The sequence below is a fragment of the Vitis vinifera genome, chromosome 13 (assembly GCF_030704535.1).
Source record: "Vitis vinifera cultivar Pinot Noir 40024 chromosome 13, ASM3070453v1".
NCBI classification, from domain to species: Eukaryota; Viridiplantae; Streptophyta; class Magnoliopsida; order Vitales; family Vitaceae; genus Vitis; species Vitis vinifera.
In genome coordinates, this window is record NC_081817.1 from 26,675,033 (window position 1) to 26,699,497 (window position 24,465).

General features: G+C 36.2%; 4 protein-coding genes across 6 annotated transcripts; all 4 read left to right on the forward strand.

Annotated features, from left to right (window-relative positions):
• Window positions 1–1,676: 1,676 nt before the first annotated feature.
• LOC100265442 (pheophytinase, chloroplastic) lies at window positions 1,677–6,865 on the forward strand. Of its 2 annotated transcripts, none has more exons than XM_002271131.5 (6): window positions 1,677–1,850; window positions 2,473–3,243; window positions 4,335–4,561; window positions 4,804–4,995; window positions 5,080–5,236; window positions 6,453–6,865. In XM_002271131.5, the coding sequence occupies exons 2-6, from the start codon at window positions 2,488–2,490 to the stop codon at window positions 6,693–6,695; spliced, it is 1,575 nt and encodes a 524-aa protein (XP_002271167.1). In that variant the 5' UTR covers window positions 1,677–1,850; window positions 2,473–2,487; the 3' UTR covers window positions 6,696–6,865. The 2 variants fall into 2 exon arrangements, with proteins under 2 accessions (XP_002271167.1, XP_010659218.1); XM_010660916.3 differs by having other exon boundaries at window positions 1,841–1,925.
• A 66-nt stretch (window positions 6,866–6,931) lies between these two features.
• On the forward strand, window positions 6,932–13,329 carry LOC100255136 (putative disease resistance protein RGA1). Of its 2 annotated transcripts, XR_787326.3 has the most exons (3): window positions 6,932–12,670; window positions 12,919–12,986; window positions 13,077–13,329. XR_787326.3 is itself a non-coding variant. In XM_019223986.2 (2 exons), the coding sequence occupies exons 1-2, from the start codon at window positions 9,343–9,345 to the stop codon at window positions 12,921–12,923; spliced, it is 3,333 nt and encodes a 1,110-aa protein (XP_019079531.1). In that variant the 5' UTR covers window positions 7,772–9,342; the 3' UTR covers window positions 12,924–13,329. The 2 variants fall into 2 exon arrangements, 1 of the variants encoding a protein (XP_019079531.1); XM_019223986.2 differs by having other exon boundaries at window positions 7,772–12,670; window positions 12,919–13,329.
• A 1,181-nt stretch (window positions 13,330–14,510) lies between these two features.
• Window positions 14,511–17,339, forward strand: LOC109121452 (structure-specific endonuclease subunit slx1). Its single transcript, XM_019223997.2, has 3 exons — window positions 14,511–14,815; window positions 15,622–15,728; window positions 16,923–17,339. The coding sequence occupies exons 1-3, from the start codon at window positions 14,628–14,630 to the stop codon at window positions 17,108–17,110; spliced, it is 483 nt and encodes a 160-aa protein (XP_019079542.1). The 5' UTR covers window positions 14,511–14,627; the 3' UTR covers window positions 17,111–17,339.
• Window positions 17,340–19,633: 2,294 nt separating this feature from the next.
• On the forward strand, window positions 19,634–21,606 carry LOC100249988 (serine/threonine-protein kinase-like protein At3g51990). The gene has a single exon (XM_002271245.4). It carries the CDS (start codon window positions 19,912–19,914, stop codon window positions 21,328–21,330), a length of 1,419 nt encoding a protein of 472 aa, XP_002271281.1. The 5' UTR covers window positions 19,634–19,911; the 3' UTR covers window positions 21,331–21,606.
• Window positions 21,607–24,465: the final 2,859 nt, after the last annotated feature.

Sequence of the window (24,465 nt, forward strand, 5' to 3'; positions counted from 1 at the left end):
TCTTTCCAAATCATTTGCATCACTTGGGCATGTTAGAAACAAACAAACAATGGTCCAACCGAAGTGGCAGTTCAAAGCCCTCATTTCTGAAGAGATCAAATGCAGAACCCCTAGAACAGAGGTCATATATCATTTGGAAACACAAACCCTCTACCTCATTTTTTTTCCTTTGTTGAGTGCCCAGAAGCTACAACCCAGCTATAAACCTAATCTGAGCAAGATAATATCTCCCAAAAATGACAGTTTTCTTCCAAAGGTATCATTTCCCATATATTCCAAAAGGATTCATTGTTCAGTGTGCAACTGGGCAAGGCAGATAGATACCTTTGCGTGTTGAAGAATCACTCTTCCCCCAACTTTCTCTGCAATGGGCCAATGCAAGTATGCCACATTTGGACGGCAAACGTGAAAAATATGGAGGAGGATGGCAATGGCCAATAATTGATGAGGGGTGACTACAGATTGTCACCATGGGCTTGACGGGAACATGTCAGTGTGCCACATATTCATCGTCCTTTTCTAAATATCGAAAAAACCAAATGCAACTACAAAAATTAGTAGTACTTAAGTGGATGCATGAAAATTTGAGTCAGTTTGTTTATACTTTTTTTCTATTTTAATTTAAAATAAAAATAAAAATTTTATTTTAATTTTTCAAAATTTAAGCCTAATTTGTTTACACTTTTTCTATTTTAATTTTTTTAAAATAATTTTTAAATTTTTTTTGAAAATTTGAGCTTAAAAATGGACAAAAAAAAAAAGGAAGTTTGATAACTGTTTTAAAAAACAGATTTTTGTTTTTTAAAAAAATTGCATAACATATTTGACAACTAGAAAATTATTTTATGTTATTGAAAAAAAAAATATGTTTTTAGAAAACATATTTAAGTTGTTTTTACTTATTTTTTTATAATTGTTTTAAAAAATAATTATATAAATATGTATAATAATAAAAAATAAAGTTCTAAATATAAAATTTATTTTTAAAACATATTTCAAAATATTAAAAATAAATTAAAAATATTTTAGATTTTCAAATAGACTTTGTTCTACAAAACGATAAAAAAAAGTTTTAAAAAACTATTTTAAAAAATATATGAAAACGTAAAAAAATCTATATTTTTTAGAATTATTTTTAAAAATAATTACCAAATAAAACCTAAAACTTAAAAAATGACACAAACAAATATAAATATACATATCTAGTTACAATTTGAAACTAAAAAATACATTTAAATAATTTAAAATTTTATTTTTATGGATTTTATAATAATTCTATTTATTAAAATCATATTTAGTTAGATTGAATTTTTCAAAAGTTTGTTGTATTCTTTATATGATAGAATACAGCTTAGCTCTTTCAACCCCGTAATCTTTCATAATATTTGTTATAAATTATTAATAAATAAAATAATTAGATTTTGAGACAAATTTAACAAAGTTGATTTAAATATAAAGAGACAAGATATAATTAAGAATGTAAATTATATAAATAAAAATAATAAATATTTTACTTAGTTAATATTTGTAATAATATAATTAATAATTAATTTTGTTTTGTTAATGTTATTATCATTATCAAACACAATTTTCTTCTATTTTTGTCTAACTGCCAAATTAACGGTAAGCTCCCAAACCCGACAATTACCCAGTGACCCACCTGTCCAGAACAGAGTCCCTTCTGTCTTTTCCGCTCCCAAAATATCAAAAAATTAATTTTAAGTTCCCTAATTTTCCTGGCTTGGAGAGGAAGAACAAACTTCCAAGTAACCCCTCCTCTCAGTTTCAGAGAAAGAAGCTCAAAGTCATCAAATTTTGACCCCAATGACACCTACCGCTCCTAATTAAAGGTAAATATCTCTCTCTCTTTATATATGTATCTATGTGCTGTGAAGGAGAAACCAGTTTTCTTTGATCTGAAGTAGGTGGGGTTTGCTTTTTTTCAATTTTAATTTTTGTGGGATTTGTTTTCCTGAGATTTTGGAGTGGAGAAGATTGGTTTTGATTCAATTTTGGTTGTTTAGTTTATTGCATGTTGAGTTATGATGTTTGATTTGTTGATGAGACTTATTGATATGTAGGTTGATGTGTGATAGTGTTAATTGGTAGATGGGTGGTTGGGGGGAAATTTGGTATTTGGTCGTTTAGTTTCTTAACTGTTGGGCATTAGTTGTAGTTACTTCTGTTTGGATGCTGAGAAACTGTTGGGGAAGTGAAGGAACGAAATTAAAATTTTGAATTTTGTGTTGATTTATTACTTGGGATATGGGACACAAAAGCCTTCAATTTATTTTAACCAATGCACATGTTAACACGATTTTCCCTTCTTTTTTTTTTTCACTTCATGGAAGGTATGGAATTATTAACATTAGATTTGAAATATTGTTCCCTCTGCTTTTCCTCAAATTTTCTGTCAGAATTGGGGAAAGTTGAATTTTTGCTAAATAATTTGTTTGCGGCTTTCTGTTGCAGTACACGATTTCTGATATGGAAATTCTCTCCTGCCACTCGGCACCATGCTGTAAACTTGTAAATTTAGGGGGGACTTCAGTTCATAAAAGCTCAGGTTCAAGTCAAGCAAAGCTGCCTGGTTCTAGAAACAATAGGATTTTATGTGCTAGAATTGGTTCTAAATTGGGTTCTTCAGGATATTCTAATTTAGATGATTTTTGCACAAAGAACTTTGGTCGACATGAAGGTTCTAGGTCCTTAACAGCTTTCAAAGGGTCTGCAAATGTAAATTCAAAGGCCTTGAGTGAAAGCTATAATGGTTATGTAATTGATGGAAAGGAGGGGGTAGGAGATATTTCAGAACGGGGGGACCTAATAACTCAGATTTTGATCCCGGGTTTGCCAGATGACTCAAATGATGATTCTGGTGCTCAGATAAGTAGCTGTTTTTGGGAGTGGAAGCCCAAGCTCACTGTGCATTATGAAAAGTCGGGGTGTGAAAATGTAAACTCCCCACCAGTGCTCTTTCTTCCTGGGTTTGGAGTTGGGTCCTTCCATTATGAGAAGCAATTAAAGGATTTGGGCCGTGATTTTAGAGTGTGGGCAGTTGATTTCCTTGGGCAGGGCATGTCATTGCCATTTGAAGATCCTGCTCCTCAATCCAAGAAAGAGTTGGATTCAGAAAGAAATGATTTCAGTTGGGGCTTTGGAGATGAAACTGAACCATGGGCAAATGAGCTGGTTTACTCTATTGACTTATGGCAGGACCAAGTTCGCTATTTCATAGAACAGGTAAATCTACTTGTTTTGCGATTGCAGCTTATGTGGTGATGCATGGTAGACAATTTTCCTTTTTCTCTTACTTCTTCACAGAATTCTTTTTGATAGGAAATAAGTGTTTTTTTTGGGGGAGGAGGTGGGGGCGCGAGAATAAAAGTAATCCAAGGATAAGATATCCTTGAAGCAAACTACAGAAGAAAAAGGCCTTGAAATGCTGCAACCACCTCCAAACAAACCCAACAAAGAAAGCACAAAGAAGCTTGGGGAGAGGAAGTCTCTTCAAACTCCAACAAGGCATCTCAAAACTTAGCCAAACAATCACTTCCTAGTTGGCCAACCTAGTTTTCCATACAAAGGAGCACCCAAAGCTTCTAGAAAGCTCAACAATTTGGTGAATTTATGTATCATATACTGACTCCAGTGAGGATGTCTATTCCAAGCCTTTTGAGTGAAGGATCCCCTCTCTATGAACAATCCATCAATCTCCATATGCCTTAGGTTATCCAAAGAACAACAATCAAAATTAAGTGTAGGGTTTCATGACGCGGGACCACATATACTCCCAAAAGCCTAAGCTAATGGGAGGTAGAGGTAGCTCCACATATAAGGCCCAACCAATGTTGGTAATCAACAGATGTGGGACATTGGATTTCCATCCGTCCTACATTAGACACCCCCCACTCAATTGCTAATGCCCATTTTAGCAAGGGCAAGGTGAGTCGGGCCAAACCCAACTCTAATACCAAATGATGCGGAACCACATACAAACCCAAAAGCCTAAGATAATGGGACGTAGAGGTAGCTCCACATATTAGGCCCAACCAGTGTAGGTAATCAGCTATGCAGGATGTTGGACTTCCATCCATCTTATGTCACTCCAAAAGGGGGATCCCACTCTTTCGTAACCTTGAGTTTGCTTGTATGCAAAAAGCAAGTTGTCCCCGTCCAGAAACATCAAGCTGATGCAAATACCAGATAGCTAACATACACCCAGATGGAGGGGATATCTGGGATTTCTGATGATTATTGCAATGATTAAATAAATTAATGCACCAAGTTATCATGAAAAATGCTGACTAAAAATTCCTGTTTTCTGTTTGCAGGTTATTGGTGAACCAGTTTATATTGTGGGGAATTCACTAGGAGGATTTGTTGCACTCTACTTTGCAGCTTGCAACCCACAATTGGTTAAGGGTGTTACATTGCTCAATGCAACACCATTTTGGGGATTTCTCCCTAATCCTTCAAGATCTCCAAGTCTAGCTAGGATATTTCCATGGGCTGGAACATTTCCTCTTCCTGCTTTTGTGAGAAAGCTCACAGAATTTGTGTAGGTTTCACATTTATCATCAAATAGCCATAGGATATCTATGCAGCCCCGTTTGTGAAATTCACTTTTTTTTTTACCATGAAGGATTACATTCCACCCATTTAATTATTTAATTGCCTATTTGGGTGCTTCATTCAGCATTTATTTTCCTGAGCAAGAAACTGCAGTAATTTCCCTCTCTAGAACCATGGTTGTTTAATAAACCTTTCTGAATTAACATAGCCTTTTTGTTATAATTTCAGTTGGCAGAAAATTAGTGACCCTAGAAGCATTGGAGAGGTACTTAAGCAGGTTTATGCAGATCATTCAACAAAAGTTGACAAAGTGTTTTCCCGTATACTTGAGACAACACAACATCCAGCAGCTGCTGCATCATTTGCCTCAATAATGTTTGCTCCTCAGGGACAACTATCTTTCAGTGAAGCTTTGTCTAGGTAAGTAGCAGAAAAGCTCATACTTCTAGAGATATTCCATAAATATCCCCCAAGTTGAGGACTTGAGTTTGTTTGAATCTAAAGGTGTCAAATGAGCAATGTGCCCATCTGTCTGATGTATGGGAAAGAAGATCCCTGGGTGAGGCCTGTCTGGGGTCTTCAGGTGAAGCGGCAATTGCTTGAGGCTCCATATTATGAGATCAGCCCAGCTGGTCACTGCCCTCATGATGAAGTTCCTGAGGTACGTGCCGTCTCTCCTGTTTGGAAGTGCATTTTCATTGTTCTTACTGTCACAGGTTTCTATGGAAAAAATCATATTCATAACTTGTGAAGTTTCAAACTTCTATTTTTCTTAATTTTAGAATTATGCATTGTGTCAAAGTATTGATTTTTGAGTTTTCTTGTTATGCATCATAAAGTATCAGGTGTAGTAGGGTACACAACAATTTTGAATAACATGGAAAAAAAATACTCAGGAAATTAAATCCATGGTAAGAGATAGTGCTGATTTGCATGACAAGTGTATATTGCTTATTTTTTCACATCCAACACTAAAACATTAGGGCTTTTGTGAGTTACATTTTATCATATGGCAGTTACATGCATTTCATTGCAGCATAAAGTGCAACAAGAACTCTTTAATATCTTAAAGGCTCCCTTTGGATCTTGGAAAGTAGTTGGGAAGGGAAAAAAATGAGAAGGAAACTCAAATTCTCATATTTGGTTTGTCATGAAAAATCAAAGGAAAATGAAATATAAACAGAAATTTATGAGCTTATAGATTTTTGCATTTTTCATTCTCTATATAAAAATAAAAGTGTGTAATCATGATAGGAAAAGTAGGTAACATTAAGTTTTAGGCTTTTTTTCTTATTTTCCTTCATATTCTCTTGCCTTCTCTTTCCTTATCATTTTTCTTTCCCTCATGGCCCTTGTGGACCTTGTGGTGGATGAAGGTAATGAAAGGGATATGAGAAACAATAACCATTCTTGTGAAAATGGTTGGTGATCTAGTTGAGTCTCACCAGTCAAATTTCAGCCTGATTTATGAGAAGAAAACAGCAGAGAAGTGTCTTGGCATGCTCCACACTGTTATTGTCCAATCACCTCTCTGATAAACTAAGTAGGTCTTTTGGGATGTTTCTATCAACGACTTTATTAAGAAAGAAATGTTCAAAAAATGTTTCAAACCTCACCTAGATCATTAACAAATTATTTGTTGCATTAACTAGAATCTTTGCCATTTTGTAAGAAGGAAAGAAGAATGTCAAAGAATGTGAATAGAATAGAATAATCCCAAAGGACAAGGTGTCTGGATTCATATTTTCATGCACATGTTGCCAGGGTTTTAATTGGTTTAGGATGTCCTGCAAATGCTGTTAACCATTTATTTTTATATGCCTTCTTTGCTCACTGCTGTTGGTACTCAAGACACGCTAGCTCTCTTTGTTATTCAGGTTGTGAATTATTTACTGCGTGGGTGGATCGGAAACCTAGAATCCAAGGGGTCTGTTACCTTACCTCTGCTTGACGACCCAGAAAATATTCAGTATGGCACCACAAAGGACTTGGAATTTGTTAGAGAAGGATCAAAAAAATCAGTGAGGGTGCATTTCTATGGATCCAGGTTTTCACTTTGGAATAGGATACGCTCTTATGTCAAATCCCGTTTTGAAGCTTTAGAAATCAATTCTCGATAACATAGCCTCCCTAACCTTTGTTCCAGACATTATGTAAATCCTGAAATGTATAATATCATTTGATTATTTTTGTATCATAGAAAGTAAATCAATATGCAAGTCCATAGTGTTGCAAACTTAAAATGTCAAATTAATGTATTTGCATTCACTCAATAAATTCCAAATCCAAACTACATCAACCATCTTGTACGCAGCTTGTCTTTGACTTGGGGGCGACATAGCAATTAGTAATTTGATGTCCTTGTTGTATTAGATTTCATATACCCAGAGAAAGCAAGAGCCGGGAATTTGTAAATATGTGGTGCCTTCGCAATTTGATCAATAATGTTCTGTGCCCATTTCTCATGTGGCTTCTTGTTACCGGCCAGTTGAATATTTGAAGCGACAACTTTGTGTTCCGGTGATCCTTGGTCTTTTTTGTTCTACATATGCTTTTAAAACTCGAGTTCTGCTGCTTTGCAATTTCAACTTCCACTTTGATTTTGGTTCTTTCCTCTTGATTTTGGCTTTGATTTGCATGCTTCTTACCATTGAAAGTTGAAAAACGTTACTGTTAATCTAGTTATTAGTGATGGCCAACAATATATATTAAGCTGATTCGAGGTACCACTGCACAGGCAACCTTCTGTTGGGTCTACTATGAGGTTCAAGCGCCTAACATCATGTAAAACGAGGGTCTAATACTATGTTAAGTTACCAATTTTACCTTTAAGAGGGCGTTCGACAATGTTTCTATTCAAAATGTTTTTTATATAAATTTTTTCTCTAAAAGTATTTTTGGAAGAATCAATAAGCAATTATTATATACGAAGTGTTTTTAATAGAAATTTTTTCTCTAGAAGTATTTTTGGAAGAATCAATAAACAATCGTTACATACATGGTTGATTGTATCATACATATATTAATTTTTTCATAAAACAACTTTTAAATGTCATTATTGTTTATTATATTATTTTTAGAGTTTTTCTCAATATTTTCATAAGTTTTGATCAATTTTAAATTCATTAATATTTTGTATCAAAATATTCGTCGATATATCTCTGATATATTTATAAAATCAAAGTATTGATATATCCATGATTGCTGATATTTTCATTCTTTAACACAATTTATTTATAAATGTAAGTAGAAATTTTATTTATGAGAATACTAGTCTAAATCTTCCACTGCAGTCGGCATAGCTAAACTATTTTAGAGAAATTTTATGCTAATCAATGTTAATCTCTAGTATGATGTACATGCACACATCCATTCATGTAAGTACATGCATATTGTACAGTGCCATTAAACATTCTATCTGACAGTCTTCCTTCTTCCTGGTGATTTATGAAAAAGATTGTAATTTTCTTTCCGTTCAGCTTGAGTATCAATCAACACTACAAAAGGTTGCTTTTGATATATGAATGCCAGATAAAAAGATCATGAGCTTGTTAAAGTAACTACTGATAAAGCTTGACAGACCACTGATCATTAACTCAATTGAAACTTGTTCCATTAGCTTCGCGTGGAAAATGTTACAACTTAAATAACTCACAAGCCATGAAGAGCTCCAGTTGAACTACGCTGAGCAGTGTTTCTTTAGCTTTCTTCTTAGTGAGCCTATTTCTTCTTATGATAAAATTTTAAGTATGCATCCTGTGTTTGGATGCAGTTGCAAGCTCTTGCCAAACTATCTAACAGGTTGTTTTTTTCTCTCTCTCTCTAGGATTGTTCTGTATACCTTTTTGCCTCTAAAATTTCTTCATCAGGCATATAATGCTTTTTTCTTTTTTCTTTTTAATAATTTTGTGTCTTAATTGACTACTGTTTAGGCCATTGACTTGTCTCTTTGTGGATCTTTGTTTTTTTTTTTTTTTTTTTTTTTTTTTGATATTATCCACAAGAAATTTTCCTAAGAGTTGAGGATCCTCTAATTGCTCGCTGACTTCTTGCTTGTGTTTATTGACTTGTCTAATGAGATTTTAAGATTTGAAGGATTTATCATTCTTCTACTGGTTCATGGATTTTCCTTTTTCTTTCTGGAGGCTCAATTCAAAGACAATGCTACCTGAAATTGGATTTTCTGGTTCCATATCATGGTTTTGACCTTGAGTTTGTTTTCCAGTTTTATTTGATCCATTCTAGTCCTGATCAATGATATTCAAGCAGAAGTAACCAGGATGGTGTTCGAGTCATACATCGTCAGTAATTGAATTATTCTGACTATTGGGTAGACGCGTTTTTGCCCTGAACCTGAAGCTTTGGAAGACCATGGCGTGTGATTTAGATGCAGCATTATTAAATTCCTGGTTGTGAGTTTGTTGAGAAATTGTTTGGAACGATTTCTATTTAAGTTGTCGTAGTCACTCATGTGGGAGAGCAGTTTCATGGGACTTTACTGGAAGTCACTGAGGAAACCTACTGGTGAACCTCACCATTTTTCTTCATGTGAACACTTTCCTGGAAAGAGAGATTTTAAGGACCTTTCAGTAAGAAATCATCTGCAGAGATTGACCTTGTCGGCCAGCTCTGCGTTTGTGGTTACAAACGAGACGGGCTATCTGGGTCCCATAAGTTAAATTTTTTCTAACTGCTAATTAAGAAAACTTGGCCTACACAAGATCTTTCTGTACAATTGAACCAGAGTTTCTCTTCCTGTAAGCAGCCATGGCCGAAGCAGTTCTATCTGCACTAGTAGAAGTAATATTCGAAAAGATGTCTTCGCAAATCCTGGAGTACAGAATGCTGGGAGGCACTGAGAAGGAGATGAGCCAGCTTCGGAGCATATTATTGACGATTCAAGATGTGCTTGAAGAGGCAGAAGACCAACAATTAAGGAATAAGACGGTGAAAAATTGGTTGATGAAGCTTAAGGATGCCGCTTATGATGCAGATGACTTGCTGGACGAGTACATGATGGAAGCTCTAGAGTATGAAGTAGGGGCTGATGATAACATGAAGTTCAAGGATTGCATGATTAATATGGTATGCAACTTCTTTTCACGGTCAAATCCGTTCATTTTCCATTACAAAATGAAATGCAGGTTAAAGCAGATAGGGGAGAGGTTAAATTCAATTGCAAATGAGAGGTCCAAATTTCATTTGAAAAATTCAAATGTTAATCAGACCTATCAGTCATCTGGGAGACTGCAGTCGGATTCTTTCTTGCTTGAATCTGATGTTTGTGGAAGAGACAGAGATAGAGAGGAAATAATTAAGCTACTGACAGATAATAGCCATGGGGATGTTTCAGTCATTCCAATAGTTGGTATAGGAGGGCTAGGGAAGACAACTCTCGCAAAACTGGCCTACAACGACAAACGGGCGGACAAGCATTTCCAGCAAAGAATCTGGGTTTGTGTCTCTGAAGATTTTGATGTGAAGCGGATTATGAGAGCAATTTTGGAATCTGCCACTGGGAATACATGTCATCTTCAAGAGATGGAAGTGATTCAGCAGCGCATTCGAGAATTGGTCATGGGGAAGAGGTTCTTACTAGTTTTGGATGATGTATGGAGCGATGATCATGACAAATGGGAGAGATTGAAGAATTCAGTGAGACATGGTTCTGAAGGTAGCAAAATCTTGGTTACAACTCGTAGTGAAAAGGTTGCACTGATAATGGGTACCATTTCCCCTTACTATTTAAAGGGCTTGCCAGAAGATGATTGTTGGTCTTTGTTTGAGCAGCGAGCTTTCAAGCTTGGGGTACCAAAAGAAGCTTCAATAGTTGCAATCGGAAACGATATTGTGAAGAAATGCAGGGGTGTACCTCTTGCAGCAAAGACTCTTGGAAGCTTGATGTGCTTCAAAAGAGAGAAAAGTGAGTGGGTAGATGTAAAAGATAGTGAAATATGGAACCTACTTGGAGGAGAAAATGGAATTCTACAAGTATTGAGACTCAGTTATGATGATCTACCATCACATCTGAAACAATGCTTTGCATACTGCTCCATTTTTCCCAAGGACTACTGCATAGAGAAGGAGAACTTGGTCCAGCTGTGGATGGCTGAAGGATTCCTTCCATCATCTGGAAGAAAGGCACCAGAAGAAGTTGGGAACGAGTACTTCAATGAGTTACTATGGAGGTCTTTCTTTGAGAATGTCACCAAGGACAGTGATGGTAACATAGTGAAATGTGGAATGCATCATCTTTTTCATGATCTTGCAAGATCTGTTTCAGGTTCAGATTGCTCAGCAGTAGAGGTTGGTAGGCAAGTAAGTATTCCTGCAGCCACACGGCACATATCAATGGTCTGTAAAGAGAGGGAATTTGTAATTCCAAAGTCCTTACTGAATGCTGGGAAAGTCCGCTCTTTCCTTCTATTAGTTGGGTGGCAAAAGATTCCCAAAGTATCTCATAATTTCATCTCAAGTTTCAAATCCTTGCGTGCTTTAGACATAAGCAGCACACGGGCTAAGAAGCTATCTAAGTCAATTGGGGCATTGAAACATTTAAGGTACCTCAATCTCTCAGGTGCTCGCATCAAAAAGTTACCAAGCTCTATTTGTGGTCTTTTGTATCTGCAGACATTGATACTCAAGCATTGTGACCTTCTGGAGATGCTACCGAAAGATTTGAGAAAGTTGATCTTCCTCAGACATCTAAATATTTATGCATGTAGATCATTGGTCAAGCTGCCAAATGGGATTGGAAAACTCAGCTCCCTTCAAACATTACCAATTTTCATAGTTGGTAGGGGAACTGCTTCTAGCATTGCTGAGTTGCAGGGCCTGGACCTGCATGGAGAATTAATGATTAAGAACCTTGAAAATGTGATGAATAAAAGATGTGCCAGAGCTGCAAATCTGAAGGAGAAGAGAAACCTTCGTTCACTGAAACTTTTATGGGAGCATGTTGATGAAGCGAATGTAAGAGAACATGTTGAGCTTGTCATTGAAGGCCTCCAACCAAGCTCTGATTTAAAGAAGCTGCATGTTGAGAATTATATGGGTGCAAATTTCCCATGTTGGCTGATGAATTCATCTCTCTCAAACCTCACTGAACTCTCACTAATCAGATGTCAAAGGTGTGTCCAACTTCCTCCATTAGAGAAGCTAAGTGTTCTTGAGGTTCTCTCAATAGATGGAATGGATGCCACAAGGTACATCTCTGATGACTCCCGCACAAATGATGGGGTTGTTGATTATGCATCATTGAAACATCTCACACTCAAAAATATGCCATCTTTATTGGGGTGGTCAGAAATGGAAGAAAGATATCTGTTTTCCAACCTGAAGAAATTGACAATTGTTGATTGCCCAAATATGACGGACTTCCCAAATCTTCCGTCTGTGGAATCTCTGGAGCTGAATGATTGCAACATCCAGTTATTAAGGATGGCAATGGTGAGCACTTCTCTTTCCAACCTCATCATCAGTGGCTTTTTAGAGCTAGTAGCTTTACCCGTTGGATTGCTAAGAAATAAAATGCATCTTTTGTCTCTTGAAATCAAAGACTGTCCAAAGCTCAGATCTCTCTCAGGTGAGCTTGAAGGTCTTTGTTCCCTTCAAAAATTGACAATTAGTAATTGTGACAAGCTAGAATCTTTTCTGGAGTCTGGAAGCCTCAAGTCTCTCATATCTTTGTCAATACATGGGTGCCACAGTCTAGAATCTCTGCCAGAAGCAGGGATTGGAGATCTCAAGTCCCTTCAAAATCTTTCACTCTCAAATTGTGAGAATCTAATGGGCTTGCCAGAGACTATGCAGCACCTTACAGGCCTCCAGATTCTATCCATTTCAAGTTGTTCCAAATTGGATACCCTTCCTGAGTGGCTGGGAAACCTTGTTTCACTCCAAGAGCTGGAGCTTTGGTATTGCGAAAATCTACTGCATCTGCCAGATTCAATGGTGAGACTCACAGCCCTTCAATTTCTATCGATATGGGGCTGTCCTCACTTGGAAATAATCAAGGAGGAAGGGGACGATTGGCACAAGATACAACATGTTCCATATATCAAGATTAATGGCCCTTATATTAAAGCTGCTGGAGGTATGCACTGCTCAATTCTCTTTCTGAAACCTCTCCTTTTTTTCTTGATACCATTTTCAAATGACTACCTTGTGGCCAACTTTGTCAAATCTTGAATATTGTTCTGGTGATTCACTCCATTTTTGTTGCAAATCTAAGACCTATTTGGGCACATAGTTTTGCTTTTCTAGATGCCATTGTTTGTAGAATCAATGGATGCTTGGGTCAAGAGATACCTGACATATTCTCATTCTATGCAAACTATGCAGTGTAGTGTATCAATATCGTGGCAAGGATAAATTGGGGATTAGGCAGCAGTGTTAGTTTCCAGAATTAGGTATGACATTGTTCCTTGATGCTTAATCTCTTATTTAGAAGTATACAACAAAGAATATCTACTGAGAGGTTGACATCTTTTCGTGTTCAGGAAGCCATGAAGAAAGATAGCTGGCTCTTCGAACAAGCCGGTCAGTTGAACTATAGGAATGAAGAAGCATACTTGTATAATTATATAGAGATGCGACTATCAAATCTGTTCTTTAAGGTCTTGGCAGAGGGTTCATAGGGGTTTATGGGATTGGACTTAAGATTGTGTTTTTGTTTGTACTGATTTATTCTCTTGTAATAAAGATCTTTCCAAGCTTATATGTTCACCTCTGGTGATTACTTTTCCTGCTTTATCTCTAACATTTTTCATATAGTGGTTTAGTTTTGGTATTGGTAGACTTGCAGGCATAATGCAGATATTTAAAAATGTCATCTGGGTCGGCCCGGTCCATGTGCAGTGGGCAGGGCCTAGACCTACCTCATGGGCCTGGCAGCCCATGATCTCTGACCTCCGATGGACTGGGCTTGATGGGCTAGCCCAGTTTTGTCTGCCTTCACAGGCTAGCCCTGTTCTATTCAACCTTCAAAACAAGGTGAAAGAGGGGAAGAGCGAGTGACCATGATGTAATGTGTTGTGCTTATAAATACTCACTTTTATAGCAGCCTTCATAAATCTCAATCAACAAACCATGGTCCTAGCAATTTCAAAACATGTGAGTTGTCTTCCCATTTGTTAGCTTCTATGTCTTATCTCCCTTAGCTTTTGTTGAAAAAAAGCTAGGAATGTTTCATTTTACCTTTTTAATATCCAAAGTGTTTCCGCTACCCGTCTTTCGTTTTTCACTACCCTTCTTTTCCTTTCACTCTCTTCAATTATTTATGAAAATTTCTCCATAACAATTAAAGAACTAATATGCAGGAAATAATTTTGAAATTTTGTACAATCTCATCGAAAATTGTTATAAGTTTGTCATGCTATTACCTTAATGACATCAATTTCTAAATTTTCATGTATTCTACATTATTTTTATTTTTATAATCATAACTTTTTTAGTTTTTTTTTAACAGTATAAATGTTTATATATTTTTATTAATAAAAGTCTTTTATTTATTATAATATTTTATTTTTTTGTAATGAATATCCTTTTTAGTAATTCATTAATATAAAAAATAGAATCACTTTTAGCAAAAGTGTTATAGAAGAAAACACTTTCGATAAAAACACTTCTATTAAAAGCATATTCAAATAATATTTTTAATAAAAATATTTTTTTAAAGGTGTTTTTTAAAAAATCATTTATAACGTGTTTCTCTAAAAAAATACCATAAATGATTTTCTAATACTAAAAATTGTGTTTTAGATTTTTAAAAATGTTTTTTAAATTTTACCAATTACTAAAAAAACATTTTTTTAAAATCAAAAGTGTTTCATTAAATCAAATGGAGTATAGTGATTTTTCAAAATTTTAAAAATTTTCACTTTAATACGTGTGAAAACGACAATATGATTCCCAATCTTCTCTCGATTAACCGAAATAACTGAAACACAAATTAAAATGGAATTTTAAAATATTTTCATGTCCGAAAACGTTGGTATTCCAAAATCGTCCAATGCAGGGGAGAAGCCTCCACCCACCACCAGTCCCAAATTATGGTGAGGATATCAAAGATATTTCGATCAATCAAATGCTCTAACCCTAACCCTAACCCTGATCCATCAAAGTCATCACCGTCTTCATCAAGATCAAGATCGAGTTTTTCATGGTTGGTATATCTCATTCTTTCCACCAACACCCCCATCAAAACCTACGTCGGCGTCACCACCAATTTCTCTCGCCGGTATGTGTTCGCAATATGCCAATGCCCTTTCTTGTTTTAGGGGCAGATCGAAGCAATTTTGATTTTTCAGCTAAATGGGTGAAATTTTTTCTTGAATTTAATTGAATGATTCAGTTTTGTTGTTTGATTTCTGGGTAATTAGCTCATGAGGTGCCCACCTGTTTTATTTGATGTTGATGCAAGAATGATTGGAAATTTATCAATATTATGTTTGTTTCAACGCGGATTTGTCGAATGAAATGCAAGAACAAACCTAAATTTTAACAGAGGTATATCACTTGAATCCAATTCAGTTGTGAATAAGGAATGGAATGAAGTCAGCTATCATATGAAGGTTTTGAAGATATGAACTGTTGATTGAATACCAATATCATTTAGAAAAATAGGAAGAGTTACAGCAAAACATGAAACATTTTGGATAAAGATTAGGGAAATATACAATTTTCGGTTATAGCTTGAGTCATTTAAACCAATTTTTAGCAAGGAAAAGAATATTGTTTATTCAAAGATGAGTCGGTTAAAGCATGAAAAGGGAGGAGCCAAACCTGATCTCTGTAGAGCATGCCTGTGAAATTTTCGGTTCTGGTTTAATTGATCGGTATTCCCTTTAATGTTATTAACATGCTTACTCTCCATTGTAACTTGTAGCTCATGTGTTACTCTTGTTCGTTTTGGTTTTAGTTTTATACTTCTACTTTGTTGGGTGCCTTACAGACTAGAAAATTTTGGCTTGTTCTTTTTATTAAATGGTGAATTAGTATAGCCTTGAAATTACATTTGCTAAAAATCTGACAGTTCTTGTGCAGTTTGAAACAGCATAATGGTGAACTTAAAGGTGGTGCAAAAGCCTCCCGCACAGGAAGGCCATGGGTTTGTGCATGCATCATTCAAGGATTTAAGGACAAAAGTGAAGGTATTTTGTCTAATCGAAACTATAGAGTACTATGGGCTATTCTTTTCTTGCTTCAAGATGGTAACTAATTTTGCATTCACTGTCCAAAACTGGAAAGGTCATCATAAGTTATCAAGTGGATAACTTTCTCAAACCTTATGCATTCACTTATGCTAGGATTTGAAAAGAACATTGCACTTCTCGTGTTTCTAGTACTTTCTTGTTTCAGGGTGCTGATATACAGGATGATTATGGAACTCAATTTAGTGTTTTTGTCCTTATTGTTATCAAAACTCTTTTCAGCAGTATCATTATCTTACTATAAGAAAATTTGAACTACCCACCAGGCCACTTGACTGTTGTGTCATTGGTCCATTATCGCAGCTGAAAGCTTCACAGATGATCATGAACCGGAAATAATTATCAGTATTAGAATGCACAAAGAATGTATATAGAGCCCATATCTCTTACTGTTGATCACGAGTCCACTAACCATTGGATATTTCATCAGATGAAGTCATCTCCTTGGCATCGCAAACTTACATTACAAGACCATTCAAATGATTCGATAAATCCCATGTTAGCTGAATATCCATAGAATATTATTGACATAGGCTTCTCTCATTGTCTAACGATCATATTGATGTACATCTCTTTCTTTATAATTTTTTTCTTTCTTGTCTGGTCCATATAAAAAGAATAATCATGTAACCGGATGACACCCAAATATGCCTACTTTCCTGAACAAGGAACTGGATATAATTTATGACCTCTTACATTAATGTCAAACGGGAACACCTCATACCACTGAGCTAAACAGTTCATTAGTTTCTATCAGTGATGTATCTGTTACTGGTAAGCTGGTTGGATCTTGTGGCTGCATCCAATTGCACGGAGAATTGATCCACCAAGTTTATAGCCAGGTAGACTGATTCCTTAAATGGAGGAATAACACAATGCCTTGGAAGAGTTACCAGCTGAGGTTGTGAACTAACTGTAAAAGATTCAGTTGTGTACACATACTTGCATTGGCCACTTTTAATAAATTTTTCTTAACTGGAAAAGATTAAAGATATGAACTTAAGTGTAATGAGAAAAGAAAGTTATTAGCTTTTTCAAGATCTACCTCAACTTCAAAAAGTATTCATATTTGAATCATAATTTATTTGTAGCTAAGCAACTAATTCCTTTTCCTTTATCATGATCTATCTGTAGCTTGCCAGTTTGAATCAAAATGGAAAAGTTTCTCAAGAAAATTGCCCCGCAAAAGGAATGATACAGTGAGGCAGGTGGACAATGACTCACTTCTATTGTTGCAACACAGGGAAGCAGCTCTTAATAGAGTCAAGGGGTCGCTTGTTTGCGATCACTTAGAAATTAACTGGCAGTTGAATCCTTCTTGATTTAAGGAGGGGTCATTTTGTCAGCTACATTTTTCGTAATAATTTTATACTCTACCTCAACTTGTTAAGTTAGTGAAAATAATGAAAATTGTTGTATAGTGTGGGATCACAATGTGTCCTAATACCAGCATGGTCAATTGTCAATAGTCCTACAGTACCATCAATTTTTGTATCAATAATCAATGATGTAGAATTACATTAAGTTTTATAAAATGACTTACTGCTTCAATATCGTGTCATAGAACTGCCCCATATTTGGCTCTGCCTTAAATCTGTTTCCGAATGTTCTTATGAAGGTTCTTTGTTTATTTAAAGGTTCTGTATTTTATTGACTCCAGTGCACAGATTCTTTTCCATCCATGTTCATCTGTTCATTTCTTGTGCACCTTCTTTGGGAGACGTGTTTAGGTTGCACTTCCATACACAACACAACAATGTAGACTATAGATGCCAAAAATCATTTCCCACCCTTACCAAAAATTCTGAACACTCTTATGCTCCTTCCAAGCAAAAGTACTAAAAACCGCTGGACTCGTTCAAATGAAACAGTATATCTCATTAGTCTTACTTCTAGAATGTGAATACCCAATAGGATTGCTCAGTTTCCCTTGGATGCCCCATAAGCTCATTGCCTTTTGAAACCCTTGACTTATAATTTTTAGTGAGTCAAACCTTTGAAACAAATCCACATGGTTGAGTAGGTGAGTAGAAACTACGGGTTCTTATTATATAGAGAGAGAGGGAGAGTGCTTCCAAAGATGTTAGATGGAAATTTAGAAATTTCTCTACACTTGGTCGTTGCCCATCACTTTCTCTGACCTTTTTCAGATTCCCCATCTACTTCAGAAGCATACATGGATAAGTTTAGTTAAAAACATGGTTTAATATCTATAAGGGCTGTGTATTGATCACGGCATGGAGGTTTCAATGTGAAAGCAACCCATCATCTTTCACAGCAAAGAGTTGCCATGTAAGGTATAGTCTTATAGACTAATTTGGGAGAATTTTTCTTCCATTTTTTGTCCATACCTGCCTAGAAAAGTAAGAGTATGACTCATGAAGACAACGTATACACAAGACTTGGTGTGGTTTCTGAGTCGTCCTTGTTATGTCTTTCTAGGCACCAAGTCTAGATGATGTTTGGTTTCGAATTTTCCTAGTTAATTTCCTTAAGCCAATCCAAACCCGTTCTAGAATGATATTAACAACTTATTTTAAGAGTCTATAGCTCTTTATCATGAAATTAGGTATATGTCTTAGTGACAGCTACAGCCTAAAACCAGAAGTTGGAATTGGGTCCTCCATCTAAGAAAGAGAGAAGAAATCAGTAGAACAAGAAATGAAGTTTGCCTTTGTAAACCTAGGTTGTTGAGGTTGTCTTTCAGATATGATATATGGTTTAAATTGAAGTCTTATAAGAGTGGTTTCTTGCATGAAATATTTTGTTGATGTTGAGGGCAGTTCCCAATCTGGTAGCATTGGCCATATTTGGAAACGCTTCTGTTCTTACTTTCTTTCAAAAAAAAAAAAAAGGAAAAAAGGAAAAAAGGAAAAGGTAAAATTTCCACGCATTCGCATTCGTATAAAAATAATCATAAAATAGGAATCCTCTAAAAAAATTTAAATTTCATGCACTTATCAATCAAAAGTAATACCATTGTGTTTACTTCGTTTTTATTTTTTAGTACCATTGTTCGATGGTTTAAATCTCACCATTCATATTTAACGATTTAGATTTTTTGTTCAATAGGTATCATTATGCTGTGGCAAGGAGAGCAACTTTTAAGATATATATAAATTTCGTCAATTATAAAAGATATGAGCTTTAACCCACACCTTTTTGGGAGTGCAAAAGCTAGGTTGAGGTTCGATTCCTCTTGTAAGAAGTGGAGCCCTCAGGCCTTGGCTGGCTCTGCCCCTACCACCACGATACCTTAACATTTCTCTTCTAATTGTATGAAAAAAGGTTAATAGTAGTGTAGGGTTAGAAATCCTTTTTAAGAGGATAATTAAAAAAAATAATATATTATAGTTATTATCTATTAATTTTAATGCAATTGATGGTATTCATTATTATTAAAATTTTAAGTATTTTTAAATATTAATAATCAAAATAGTAAGAAGAAAAATTAGAAATTTTTATAACAAAAAGAAAATAAATTTTTTAAAGGCTTTAATAATCTCTCTTGTAAATCTTGAAATTTTTCTAAGGCTCTAACTCCAACACGATCACATTCCGTCAATGTACTTTCAATGGTAGGGATGGGAGTTCCTCGACACCTTAGTTTTTTCTTTTATATATGATTATTTTTTTAATTTTTAAAATATTAAAATTTAATTCATATTTTTTAAAAAGTAAAATTTTTATTTTGGTTTTAAATTAAATTAATTTCATATTAATGTTTTAAGAATCGTCATTGAACCGACCTGAGATGAAAAGGAAAAACATAAGAAATAGATAGAGATGAGTTGAGGCATAGAGATACCTTCTTCTGTAAAATCATATAATGGCCCGCCCCTCGTGATGCCGTTTGTGGTGGGCACCCACCAGTCCAGCCAAAACCAAAAAAAATACCCAAAAGGCAAAAGCCAAAACAATCACTCGCAGAAACTACACACATTTCCCCTTCCAGCCCGCAATCTCAACCTTCACTGCATTTCCAATCTCCAAAACTTCTCCACAGAATCATTTCTTAAATCACATCCACAACCTTCTTTCTTGTTATCCTTCGTATGTTCCGTTTCCTCAGGCTCTAGCTTCAAATTCTGTTCATTCTGAGCATAGGAAGAAGGTTGGTGAGATGGGGTATTTTTCTTGCAGTGCGGAATCTGCTATTTCTACCTCCAGTTCTCAGTTGCCTCAGAAACCCATCAACAGAATCCAGCAGTTTCAGTATAGTGATCTTGAGGCTGCCACCAATGGGTTTTCTGAGCAGAAGCTACTGGGGAAAGGCAGCCACGGCTGCGTCTACAAGGCCGTCCTCCGGGGCCGCCTCGTCGCCGTGAAGAAGCCCTCCCGCGGCAGTGGGGCTGGAGTCTCGCCTCGGGTGGCTACGTCTTCCTCGTCAACCAACGAGGTTGAGAACGAAATCGAGATTCTGTCGAAAATTCAGAGCCCAAGGCTGGTGAATTTGGTGGGTTTTACGAATGATTCCAAGCAGCGGCTTCTGGTGGTTGAATTCATGAGCAATGGTACGCTCTATGATGTTCTTCATTCCAATTCTCGGACCCCCAATTGGGGTCGGAGGATTCGATTAGCACTGCAGACTGCTAAGGCCATAGACACCCTTCATTCATCAGTTCCGCCGGTGATTCATAGGGATATCAAGTCTGCAAACGTGTTGATTGACAGGAATTTCAATGCCCGGTTGGGTGATTTCGGGCTGGCGCTGCGGTGCCATGTTGATGATTATCGGCTGAGATCAACCCCACCTGCAGGCACAATGGGGTATCTTGATCCATGCTATGTGACCCCAGATAATTTGAGTACTAAAACTGATGTTTTCAGTTTTGGGATACTGCTGTTGGAGATTATTAGTGGTAGGAAGGCCATAGATGTGGGGCATTCGCCGCCTTCCATTGTGGATTGGGCTATTCCATTGATAAGGAAAGGGAAGCTTCTTGCTATATATGATCCGACGATTGCACCTCCGAAGGAACCTTTTGTGAGGAAGCAGTTGGCGGTGATTGCAGCGAAGTGTGTGAGGTCTTGTAGGGAGAGGAGGCCGTCGATGAAAGAGGTTGTTGAATGGCTTGGTGGGTTGAGTAAGCTGGTTCCTCTGCATACATGGAATGGTTTTAATAATCCATGTTTGATGGTGGAGACAATGGGGTGCCCTGTTGAAGCATCAAAGATGGATGGTGTTGAAGGAGGGAATATGGATGGTATGGATGCTAAATTTGGTAGGACGCCATTGAGGAATTCGCGGAGAGTGTACTCTGATTTGGGGTTCAGGAACAATTTGATGGATCTGATGGCTGGAACTGATGGTGAGTCTGAATTTCGAGGGGAGGCTGAGGGGTTTGGACCTATGTCAAAGTCAGTGAATTGGGGTTCTAGTTTTAGATTTGATAGGGGGAGTAGTCAGTCTCGGACTCGTGGTAATGATAAGGGTGGTCTCTTTCGCTTAAGGCGAAACCTTTCTGCAGGAGAGGGTTCAGAAATATTCTCAAGGAGAGATCAATCAAGTTTTAGTGCTAGTAAAGCCAGCCATATCTGACCATGAAACAAGCTCAACCTTGTAAGCCACTCTTGCTTGGAAATCACATTGAAGTAGATTAATTGTAGTTCATTCATTTGTGGATTTCAATCAGTTGACCTTTTCAGTGTTCATTAAAAAGTTATGTATTGATGATATATGTAGAGCTAGGGCACATTGCTGATGTCCCCCTTGTAGTTGTTGATCCTTTTTCTTTGTTCATCTTCATTATGCAAAGCTGATGTATGATAAATTCGATGTTTAATACATACATTTAGCTGATTCAAAAGTCATCAATGCTAAGCTTCTTTTTATTCTTTTTCTTCGGATATCTTGGTTAATACTTATCTTTTGTTCCATTCTCCTCTGTATTGCTGTTGCAATTCTTAATGTTAATCTAGAATTTGAAAATGATGAATGACGGTCTTGGTTTAAATTGTTCTGTGTACCATTTTTTATAACTTTGATCTGGCAAATTCTAACAGACACTTCTCCAGTTTTCTGCTGCAGTTTTTTTTCCCTCTTTTTTCTATGAGAGATAGGAAAATCTATAACAAGTATTCAAAATTTAAAATTTTCAGAAGATTTTACGAGTGTTTGGAAGTATTGGGAAAAGATAGGCCGCCGTATATTTTGAAGTAGTCCTGAAGGTTCTGTTTTGAGTGAATCTCATTTTGTCAATAAGCAACTTGATCCTCTGATTTTCCCAGAACTTCGCTCTTTGTAGTTTTCAATTTCATAGTTGATATCAAGACAAGAATTGGCTAGATTGTCAGCACTCAGCAGCCTTAAAGCTAATGTAGTCTGTTCATGGTGGAAGCTGTGTTGCTGGAAAAATTTGAAAACAGTTCTAATGTATCAATCTTGTTGAATTTGAAAAAGACATAGAACATCAAGAGGAAAAGTTTCTTGACTAATTGACATCTAATGGCCCACTGTCATTTCATATTTCATCTAATGCTCTGGTTGCAGAATCTTTTCACACTATCTCTGGATAATGTCTGGCTTGAAAGGTATAAAACATTATCACATGTTGCACCAAAATGAAATTTCTGCAGATTCAGAAAGAGTGACTCTTTTTGCATCAAAGAAGAGATCTATACTGAGCTCCTTAATAGTGGATATCTTTTGTGGCTTCATTTGGTTGGTGTAACATTTATGTGGAGAAATTAAATTATATATTTTCTCGTCTAAAACTCCTGTAAACTGTGTGAAACAAAACTGAAACAAATCAGGAGAATTATGCCTATCATTTCTTGTACTTTCATGCAAAAGTTCATTCACAGGCATGTTTGGTAAATGTAGCATCAAATGAAAGCCATCACTTCATTGTCTAGACTCTCTTTCTAAAGAAATGGATCTGGTGTCGTTATCCAAAGCATGGAAGCAGCAATATGTCACAAAGAAAAAGAGGATCATGGGAAAATTTGAATGCATTGAGAGTAAGTAAAATTTACCAAGATGATACCTCTTGAAAAAGAGGCCTCAGGTGTACTACAACTCATGAAGCAACTACTTGAATAAATTGACTCTGTGTTTGCTATGTCATTGGATCTTGTATGCTTTCTATTAGAATTATTTTTCTTTTCACTGCCTGAATGCTAGCCCATTACAAAATTAGTACAACTGGGAAAAGTATGCTACCATATGCTACGGCCATATGTGATCCAGGGAACAGACCTAAGCAAAATCGGTAACCAATGTTTGACAAAGAACTTGTTTCTGTTCATTTCTTAAATATTGATGCTTGTTTTTATTCGCTGTGTTGGTTGAATCGTCTATTTTGTCGCCATACTTATTTATAAAATATATGAGTCACAATACATGAATTGCTGTACTTTCCTACCAAACTTCTTTATAAAATGCTCAAATCACAGCTGGTATTATCCTCCTTATTGTTAATCTTTCTATATGAGGCTAATTTCCTAATTGATATGATGAATTATGTCATTCACAAGGAAATTTTTTTCTAAATCTGGGAGCATAAGCCTTCTCTACCAACCTCTGGGACCATTCACCTTGAGGATGATCACATACTGAGATTATAAATTGAGATTCTCCCAGTGAAAGCAGGTTTGTCATTTTCTTATTTTTCATTATCTTACATGGATAAAGTACTTCGCTGCTTTCAACTTGTGGGTGAGTTTGACATGATATTAACAGCAGAAAATGAACTTTCTCACTGTATATTCTGTACATTTTACTTGTGAAACAGGACAAAAATGGAGAATTTACTTTATCTATAATCTCTTAGCTTCTTTCTATGATTCCTTATTTAACCTCCTTTTGAATTTTTGTATAGGCTGTGTCATCATTCTCATGCACAGGTTGCTTCTGGTATAAAGAAATTGCTCTTGCTATCAGAAAAATCTCAACTGCACGGTAGTGGAATACTAATATTAGTCTTGTGTGCTTGTATATGGAATATATTCATCTCAAATATTTGTACTCCAAGAAAAGGACTACACTAACACCAAGCTGCCGTATTCAGACAGTCATGGTTGCAGCCAAACACTCTTTTTGTTACAGACAAATTGAAGTACAATTATCAAGACAAAGAAGAAGCTGGCCCCCAAGAGATTGTTTTTTCAAATCTCCAAACCCCAAAAACCAGGCTTTGGTGGTGTCCTTAGCACCTAACAGCAAGTAAGAAAAATATATTCCTTCCCACATATCAAGGCTTTACAGCTCATAGATCTTCAAATGCATGTGCTTCTTTCCCTTTGAAATGCAGAAACCCCATATCATACTGTTGTGCTTGTGACATGGAGAGATAAATGGTTGACCTCAAAACACATTTTCTCATATGGGGCCCCTTATCAACTTGCAGACCTCTCTCTAAACATCCTCTGATCTCTTTTCGTTGGTTGGATTAATTCTTTTGGTTCTTGAGATGGGCCCATGAATGATTGTGTTTTTTTTCCCTATAATTATTGTTTCCAAGCACAACTATAAGTGGAAGGGATGCTTTTGGAGGGGGGAAAGGGAGGGAATCATCATATCTTGGAGGAAGATGTGATGGGGTTTTTACCAGGCTAGGGGAAATGTCAAGGGCAGGCACTCATTCTTCAACCGGCCCTGCCCTTTTCTCTTTTGTTTGTATGTAGATGGATCTTTATGTTTGAATTGTTTCTTATTGAGAAGTGGGTCGCTTTT